The following is a 9742-nucleotide window of genomic DNA, read 5'->3' as shown; positions in this document are numbered from 1 at the left end:
TCCAATGGGGATTTATGGAGTTAAATTATCAATATAAACTCCTGTATGGATGTTGATCAGCAAGTGGAAATCTTGTATGAGGTCAGGGGATATTTTTTTAAACGTACACCACCAGAGGGCACTATTAACTTAACTAGCCTACAACTTTCCCCTCAATAGTGGATTTTGGAGCGGAATCTTCAATGCTTTGCGACAGCAAGGGAGTCTTTACGGTTTTTCAAATAAATTACATTAAGAAAAGTAAACAAACTCTGCCTCGCCATCTGGTAACTCTGCTGGGTATGTATGGACGTGTTATGCATGAACTCGAGTTATTCTGAAAAACGCAATTCCATGTAGTGATCGTTCTACACCTTATTTGCCTGCATGTAACATTTTTACTTTTGGTATTTAGCTACTTTTACTATTCAAGATGGCTCTTCTTTATACCCCTGTTTTCAATGTTTTAGAAATGTAGGCTATAGTATCGTTGAGGAAATGATATTTATTTCTTTAATATTCTGTTAGTTTTTATAAAACACGATTTGATTTACGAGCCACAGCAGATTTGAGTTTGCTCACTGACAATCAACTTTTAACACTTCTTGTGTAGACTGCTGGTTTGGACACGTTTTCGCCTAAATACCCTTTAGAATGCGTAATCTTATGCCCACGCAAAACGTGTTAAAATTCAAGGCTGTCATGCACAACGCGATGTAAAATGTAACAAGTAAATATGTATATCGCAGCCAGTTGACATTCATCAGGCGCTGGTGACAATTCTCATTCCCACATTCAAACAAATAAATGACACGATGATAACATGTATAAATGACCGTGGCCTTAAAAGTGTATGAATGCAAATGTGTAATTATATAGTTTGTCCATCTGTGTCACCTATATTTAACTAGGACAAACTATTCCAATGCAGTCAGAAAATAATTATCCTAACTTTCTGTCTTATCTTACAGAGCTGTAGTGACAATGATTCTTCGAAATCTAGTTTCAATTGGACTTGGTCCTCGCGTGTCTTCTCCAGTGACACGTCGGCCTTTGGTAGAGATGACCAGGTCTGCCAGTTCAGGTAAAGTCCTACCACATGCATGAGCTGAATTCATAAGTCTCCATACATTGGCTTTACATTCTAGTGTACATTGTAATAGGCCTAGGCTACTGCTGAGTGAACAGTCTAATGCAGGGAAGGGCAAATCCTCGGATCAATCCCCCCCCCCAAAAAAATAAAAATAAATAAATAAATAAATAAACACATTGGGATGGACATCAGCAGTTTTTCTATTGTTATGTCAGTTACTCCATTACCCCATGTCAGCTAAACATCTTTAGATTGCTAAATTATTCTAGCCAGCTATGTAAACTTGTTGTAATCGTGGTCGAATTACCGACCAGGGGGCCCCAATTTATTTTGTTAGTCACTCTCACTCGGCTATCATATTCAGAACTGTAAATTTTTCTCTCCGCCCCATGGGGAAATGAGTAGAATTGCATGAAATGAACTCTAAAACCCCAAACATGTCTCACCGCTGTCAAGAGGGGGGCTGAGAAAATGTTTTGTTCGCAAGTTGGGCGGGCCTCCCAACAAAATTTTACTTGGGGTCCCCAAAAGGCTATAGGTCTGGCTCTGACTGCATGTGTGGGTACGCAGACCCCCGAGCCACTGCGGCCCCTCATGAGGAGTTCAGGTTTTTGTGGCCCCCATCAATGTTTCCCATCCCTGCTCTAATGGCTCTTGTTAATGTATAAATGTTTATCTTCTGTAGATATGTCTGAATTCCGGAAGGTCTTCTCTAAAGCCAGGCACATAGCCATCATTACTGGGGCGGGTGTGAGTGCAGAGAGTGGAGTGCCTACCTTTAGGGGTGCTGCGGGCTACTGGAGGAAATGGCAATCTCAGGTAATGTAAAACAGACATGCATAGACCTACAGGAATTCACTTCACAATCTGTAACATGCTCATGTACACGCAGACGTTTACATCATGCCATAAACACTCCCCTCCGTATGTATTTGGACAGTGAAGCTCGAATTTTACATTTGGCTCTATACTCCAGCAATTTGGATTTGAGATGTTTCATATGAGCCGTCAGTACAGAATGTTACCTTTTGTTCGAGGGTATTTTCATATCAGTTTTACCCTTCAGAAATGAAAGCACTTTATGTATCTAATCCCACCCCACCTTTGAAGAAGTCATAAGTATTTAGACAAATTCACTTATAGGGTATTAAAGTAGTCAAACATTTAGTGTTTGCGTGCTAGGAATATGGGACCAATGACTACATCAAGCTTGTTTCTCTACAAATACATTGGATGCATTTGCAGTTTGTTTGGTTGTGTTTTGGATTATGTTTTGCCCAATAGGAACTGAATGGGGAATGATGACTAGAGTAATTCTTTCCAAGTGAGTAAATAAGATGTTTCTGACCAATTTAGAAAAATCATGAATTAATAGTGATGAGTGAGAAAGTTACAAAGGCTACAACAAAACATGCTTACCTCTCACGATGACCAATAGCAGGGGAAGTTAGCTTTTTGGGGGGAGGTATGATCTTTGTCCGTCTCACTCATCATCATTCACAATTCATGATTGTGGCAGTGACCCCACTCTCCTAGAGTGTCTTAGTGAGTTGGTATATGCTAAAAACACATTTCCAATTCATACATGCATTTAAAAATGTTACCATGACACATGGGTTCAAGTCTATTATTGCTTTTATGCAATGGGTTACCAGCATTAAAAAGCAAGATTATTTCCCAAACCATAAATTTTTCAGCAAAACGTGGTGCTACATTCAATAACACTGGTTGTCAATTGCAATTTTAGGCGTACCCTGGTCATTAGTTCAATTCGTATTGACTGCCATGTAAAGCAAAACTACCCAAGTGTTGGTTGATAGTTCCAGAACTTTGTAGGTTGCTATGGCAAAAAAAGCTGCATTTAATTTGACCTGTTTTCTATTGACATTTCTTTGTATATATCCATAAAAATGATGCCAGCTGATTCATGATTTCGAGTGGCTGAGAAAAACTGCCTGTCTGTCTCGTCCTGACTCCCGACACTTTCATTACTATGGGACAGCTGGAGATTTGTTTCAATATTGAAATTCAATGTTGCAAATGTCAAAGAGAAAGACCGCAAGGTTTCTACGAATCTCCGCTGTTGAAAACTACATGTTAGTCTAAAAGAAATGTGAGGTAATGTCTAGATGCTTTTTATAGTGGAGATGAAGTTTATAATTTGCCTGGATGGGCTGGTGAGACTGTGGATTGCGCAGTCAGATGGAACAGAGTAAATAGGCATTTCAACGTCATTTCTTTAGCCAGTGGTAACTTGTGGAAAAGACAGCGTCTGGAATGTGACTTTAATCAATCAGCATCCAGGATTAGACCCACCTGTTGTATAATGTCCAGTATATCATGGGCAAGATGGACTCTACGGGAATTCCAAACTACCCGTTGTATAAACGCTTGTACATGTGTGAAATAGGACAAATATAAGCACCCACCAAATTATTATTATTACTTACAAAAAGTGACTCCAAAATGACACGATACATTATTCACATTCACTTTCTATTGGGCAAAGCATTATCTGAAACAGAACCAAAGCTGTAAATGCATCCAAAAAGTTTGTAGTCACAAGCTTTATGTAGTCATTGTGACATTCTGCACTGTCGCCTTATATGAAACGTTTGATCTCAAATCCAAAATGCTGGAGTGTAGAGCCACGTTTAAAATGTTAGCTTCACTGTCCTAATACATTTGGAGGGGAGTGTACTCCTGTATCAATGGATTTGTCTTGACAACAACAATGAGGGGGGGGTTTAGGCGTAACCACGGTTACTGTGTGCGGTTCCCAGGGAGAGCTGAGGAGCTGGAGCCAGTATCAGTTAATCTAAGTAGGACAGTCTCATCAGAGATTCACTTTGAGAGAGAGAATCAAAACAAACCTTTAACTTGTGTTTGTTCCATCCTGTGCCCCCAAGTGTTTATTTATGGGAGCTTGTTCACACTCTTAAATATGTGAAAATGTCATGTTTATTTAGTTTTTCCCTGGGATCTCTATATCTACAACTCAGCGTGCCTTGCCGTTCTCTGCTCTAACTATGACCCAGTCCTCCCACCTGCTATTTACCTAGTCACTTACTCTCATCCAGTCTGCCCTTAACAATGTAGACTATCCCATCCATCTCCACCCTGACACCCTTCGACTCTACCTCCGCATCCTGTGAACGCTGTTCCCTAACCCTCCCCACCCATGTCCCTGTCCATCTCTGTCCACAGGACATAGCCACCCCTGAGGCCTTCTTTCGGAACCCTTCCCTGGTGTGGGAGTTCTACCACTACCGACGAGAAGTGATGCTGAGTAAGGGGCCCAATACGGCCCACCTGGCCATTGCAGAGTGTGAGGCCCGGCTGAGGAAGCAGGGCCGCTCTGTGGTAGTCATCACCCAGGTCATAGATGATCTGCACCGCCAGGCTGGATCCAGACATGTCCTCAAGATCCACGGTGAGAGGGCTGGGCTGGGACAGGGCTAAGCGGGTCTTTTAGAGGGCTGGAATGGGCTGGGCAGCAGGGATTGGTTCAGACAAGGCAGGCAAATATGTTTTTAGAAAGAAGGCACTGTTTCATTGTTAATAAGTAAGCTCAGAAGATGTACTCAAATAATTAGCCCTTGCTCTAGTGGTGGTTTCCAAAGCTTGTTGTCAAAAGTTGAACGTAAGATAAGGATAAGATTGACTTTAGTATCCCTGAAGGTAAATCCTACTTGGAAAAATGTTGTCATTATCAGCATGTTTTTGAGAGACTTCTCCAAAGTGTCTGGACGGTGCTCAGTTCTGTTTTTCTCCCCGGTGAATCATCAGGAAGTCTGTTTGAGACGCGCTGTGTGAGCTGTGGCCATGTGGCTGTGAACCAAGGCAGCCCAATATGCGCTGCCCTAGAGGGGAAAGGGTAAGCAGCACTACAGCTCCTCAGTACAATACAACCACCTGCTCAGGCGAATCTTCTACATTGAATGTGTGACTTGACTTTTAGAAAAATGGTTGTATTCGATTGTTCCACAGTTCTCCTGACCCAGATACCAGTGATGCCAAGATTCCCCCAGAGGAGCTGCCAAGGTAGGGGATAATTAGTATGGTTCTGTCTATTTGTTGACATATATATGTGTGTGTGTATGTATGTATGTATATATATATACAATTATTTTTACACAAGTCTACCATAGAAAATCCAAGCCACAGTGATAAAATCTTTTCCACATGGTGGCGGTAGTGTTATTTGCTTTTAACTTGACCTCTTCTCAATCCTAAGTAACCATACACCTGTTATGTGTGATGTCATCCCTTGTGTGTGATGTCATCCCTTGGTGGTTTTATGAGCAGGTGTGAGAAGAGTGACTGCCATGGTCTGCTCAGGCCCAATGTGACCTGGTTCGGGGAAACTCTGGACTCGCACGTCTTGACCAAGGTGGAGACGGTGCTGGACACCTGTGATCTGTGTCTGGTGGTGAGTTGGCCTCGTAGTCGCTGGAGAATCTTGTAGTTGCTATGTATCTCAGTCTTTATATACACACTTTAGTATGTAGTAAGATTTTGTCATACGCTGTAGAGACAGAGCCTGATGTAAAGCACCACACACCTGAAACTGATGTTCAGACCAATGTATAATATACACACATTTCTCCGAAATGGCTTTGCTGGTGCCCATGCTCTCTATCTGCCCGCAGGTTGGCACCTCCTCCATAGTGTACCCGGCAGCCATGTTTGCCCCCCAGGTGGCGTCCAGGGGCGTGCCAGTAGCAGAGTTCAACATTGAGACCACCTCTGAGACCACGCGCTTCACGTAAGCCACAGCCCACCGCTATTAGAAAATGATGTGTTTTTGTCGTAATACAAGTTTCTTTGGGGATTTTCAATTTCTTTTCTTGATGTGCAAAATACAAATACATTTTGTGAAGTCAAATAGTATATATATTTTTTAAAAATAAGTAAAACGGGATATATTTAATCAAATAGGGATTCTTCGTCAAAACGAAGCCTGATAAAGTGTGTTTTATTCATGATTCTACTGCATCACACAGTTTGTCAGGTTTGAAATCAGTCAGCGTTATCAGCTCTTTGGTCTTAGATCTGATTGATCAGATGTTTGTCAGGGAAATTAAGAACCAAACACTTCCTTAGGGACACTGGTGACCATTTCTCAGATTTCTCCTTTTATCCTTGCTTTGTCGGGTGGGTGGGTGTGTGTGTGTGTGTGTGTGTGGTGTGCCGTGCTTCTGCTGTACAGGTACCATTTCCAGGGCCCGTGTGGGGCCACGCTACCCCTGGCGTTGGCGCGTCACGAGTCTGAAGTCGTCTGAGGGGTCAAGGGGTGGGGTCTGATGGTGTCCGAACCTCTTGGGCTCCTCCCATATCCACTCCACGGCCGTTTGATTCCATGGTGATTATTCCCTTATCCGAAAACCGTGCCTTAAGACACTTTGAAACAGGAATTCTTGGTGGAGGGAGCGCTGCTGTCTGCAGCAGAGGACTGAATAGTCTTACTGGATACTTGATACTTATTCGGTTAACTAAACTGGAACTGAGATGTTATGTGTTGTTGTCTCTTCTTGAAAGGCAGAAAAGTATATATTCAGCTGAAATAAGGAGAAGTATTTCTTGATATAGGACGGGCAAATGTTTTCTTCTCCGGAGTTTTGAGCGTGTCATTTCTTCATATACAGTATAATAATAATCATAATAACACATGCCATTTAGCAGATGCTTTTATCCAAAGCGACTTAGTCATGTGAGCATACATTTCTCTCTCTCTCACTGCTAATTCAGTATATTTCGAATGTACAGGCTTTGCTGGTTGCTCTGTTTTTGTGACATTATTGAGGTCAGTGCACATGCTGTACATGACACACACACATTATATAACATGCTGATGTAGCTTGTGAGATCAGATGATATTATTCTTTATAGCGTATAGTAATATAATCATGTAGCTCAACCTTTTTCTCACTCTATGGAGGATATACTGTATTAACTCCAACCCAGTACAATACCTAATCCATGTGCCTGGCCAACTGTTTCCACAACCTTGGCCAAATACACACAACCATGACCAAATAGATGCTTTGAACTTCAAGTACATAGCAACGTCACAGAGAGAGAGTCAGTTCATTGAACTGGCTATTGCTGAACCTGGACTATTGTATTCCCGTCCCTGTACAGTATTTACCATATCAATATCTATCAATAGTCATACTGTGGTTACATGGCATAAAAATGTGTTCAAGGGATATTTCAGGATTGAAGCCCTTTATCTACTTCCCCGGAGTCAAATGAACTCGCGGATGAATATGTCATGTCTCTGCAATACAGTCTGAAGGAAGTTACTAACTACTGTTAGCGCAATTGCTAACTTGCGCTAGCACCATGACTGGAAATCTGTGGTAACTGCTAGCATGCTAGTAGATACCATAGACTTCCAAGCCTTGTGCTAATGCTAGTTAGCAATTGCGCTAACACTAGTTGGTAACTTCCTTCAGACTGTATTGCAGAGACATGACATTTTCATCCGCGAGTTCATCTGACTCCGGGGAAGTTGATCATTACCAAAATCCCGAAGTGTCCCTTTTATCATTTGTATTACTCATTGAAATGTATTGTTTTGCCTAATCACGCACAACAACTCTGTTTTTGGAAATGTTCTATACCGAACCAAGTGTGTACTTCGATATCATGACTGTATTTGTACTTTTTTTTTTTTTTACAACTACTGCTTGCTACTTTAGGTGTTTTTGCTTTTATGCAACGTAATGAGATCTCATGCAACGCTTCAAAATATACTACTGTCAACACCATGAATTCATTTGCATTACTTTTGTCCTTTTTTCTCTCACACAATGGTGTCATTACTGGCAGTCTTCAAAATAGGCTTATATGTGATTGGGGGAGTTTGCATTCCCAAAGCTAACAGTAGATGCCAGTATGTAGACTGTAGATTCAATAAAAACCCCTCTGAACAGACAGAGTAGCCTGACTGACTGCAGACTCTCCTGGCTATCTCTCAATTAGAATGCATGGGTAAGAGGAAATATAGATTAGTATTCTTCTGGGACAATGTTTTGCTCTGCTCAAGGTGAAGTGAACGCTAGCATTATTTCGGTAGATGGCAAAACCAGAGAGCTCATTTGGACCGTTGTAAAAATAAAACGCTAATGTACGTGTGAACTACTCGCCATTTTGACCGCATAATCCTGGTCCTTGAATGACCATCTCTAAGCGTATTTGAGTTATTTATCTGGTCCTCTATGTATTCTGAAATGAGTCTCCATTCGTATTGATCTATTGAATGAGTGAGAAACCAGAGAGAGCGTGAGGTGGCGGCATGGCTATGAGAGAGGATTTGCCTGCTAAGGTCCAAGCAGGACAGACCTCTCTTACAACGCACAAGGTCAAAGGTGAAAGGTCATACAAAGGGAAGGACCTCACTTAGAATGTCTTATAGAAAACATCCACAAAGGGGGGGGGGGACCACGGTTAACATCCCAAAACAATACAGGCTAGTTTACTCAGAGGTGGGTCTGCCTGGCTCCTTACTGTTGATTTGGTTGTTGATGGCTGAGGTTAGTGCAAATTGTGTGGGAGAAGTTCCCATCCAGCTGAGTCACCATCTGTTTAAAGGTCTGAATCTGTTCTTATAGGCCTGGTTGACGAGAAATCGAGGGGGAAGGAGAGACTGACAGGAAGGTTACCTGAGCACTGTGTGTGCATGGTTGCACCTGTGTGTTCCAGTTTGTGTGTCCCAGTGTTTGTCTATGTTCCCCAGTGTGAATGTCCAGACTTAATGACATGAGTCTCATGTTCAGGGTCCTCCAGTGTTAACGAGAGAGAGCGAGAGGAGCGGTTATTATGATTCACTGTAAGAGCTGAAGTTCCACGGCAATTATTCTAAAACACACTGACATACGGTGTGTATTAGGATGTCAGTGAGGATTGGGAGGTTATTACTGTGTCTGCGTATGACATTTCTAGTTAATTTGTGAGATTTGGAAATGGCTAAATCTGTCAGATTTACAGAAATGTTGATTATTTAGCATTACCCCCGTGAAATTAACATAATCAATCATAATGCAGCTGTAGGCCTACTGGTCCGTGGTCCCTACATGTTAATCTGAACAGGCAGGCTGTAACCTCGAACAGACCTGTGTGTGTGTGCGTGCGAGTGAGCGAGGAGTCATGCAGGGCCAGCTCATATCATGCCCACCATGCACCCAGCGCTCTCATCAAATTAGTGTCTGGCACACACACACATGCAACCGAGGGAACCAAACACACAATAAACACATACATCAGAACCCTGTTTAGAATCATATGGTCCAAAAATACCCCATCCCATTTCCCATTCATTAAGGAATAATTCCCTCTTCTTCATTGCTTCTCTCTGCTTAATTTCTTTACCCACAATCCCGTACTGTAAATGTTCATTATCATTGATGATTATCATCATAACCTTTCTCCTACTCTTCTTACCTTTTTCTTCTTATCTTCTACCTTCTAACACTGTGTCTAATGTCAGGAGTGAGGTGAAATCTGTTTTTCACATCATAAAATTAACTAATGAAATGGACAAAAGGATAAGATTCTTCTTGCATTGATAGGATGATATAGTCGTTTGAAGCCTCAATTGAGAAGGCCTGCTGGAGTGTGAGTGGTGATATTGGCAGTGACCGGAGGTCATACAAGAATGCAGGA

The 9742-nt window shown here is 41.9% G+C and overlaps 1 protein-coding gene across 1 annotated transcript; it reads left to right on the top strand.

The window, feature by feature from the left end:
- Positions 1-203: 203 nt before the first annotated feature.
- LOC139376146 (NAD-dependent protein deacylase sirtuin-5, mitochondrial-like) lies at positions 204-7852 on the top strand. The gene is made up of 9 exons (XM_071118388.1): positions 204-279; positions 951-1063; positions 1758-1891; positions 4280-4505; positions 4862-4949; positions 5063-5116; positions 5381-5504; positions 5725-5840; positions 6285-7852. The coding sequence occupies exons 2-9, from the start codon at positions 964-966 to the stop codon at positions 6355-6357; spliced, it is 915 nt and encodes a 304-aa protein (XP_070974489.1). The 5' UTR covers positions 204-279; positions 951-963; the 3' UTR covers positions 6358-7852.
- Positions 7853-9742: the final 1890 nt, after the last annotated feature.

Source organism: Oncorhynchus clarkii, chromosome 20, assembly GCF_045791955.1.
Source record: "Oncorhynchus clarkii lewisi isolate Uvic-CL-2024 chromosome 20, UVic_Ocla_1.0, whole genome shotgun sequence".
Lineage (NCBI taxonomy): Eukaryota > Metazoa > Chordata > Actinopteri > Salmoniformes > Salmonidae > Oncorhynchus > Oncorhynchus clarkii.
This window is presented reverse-complemented; position numbering and strand designations above follow the sequence as displayed.

Excerpts from the sequence above, each read along its gene's own strand:
- LOC139376146 (XM_071118388.1), top strand. The coding sequence starts at position 964 with ATGATTCTTCGAAATCTAGTTTCAATTGGACTTGGTCCTCGCGTGTCT. Across the intron at positions 4,950-5,062 it reads GCTGCCCTAGAGGGGAAAGG|TTCTCCTGACCCAGATACCA; the intron begins GTAAGCAGCACT and ends ATTGTTCCACAG. Across the intron at positions 5,117-5,380 it reads CCCCCAGAGGAGCTGCCAAG|GTGTGAGAAGAGTGACTGCC; the intron begins GTAGGGGATAAT and ends TTTTATGAGCAG.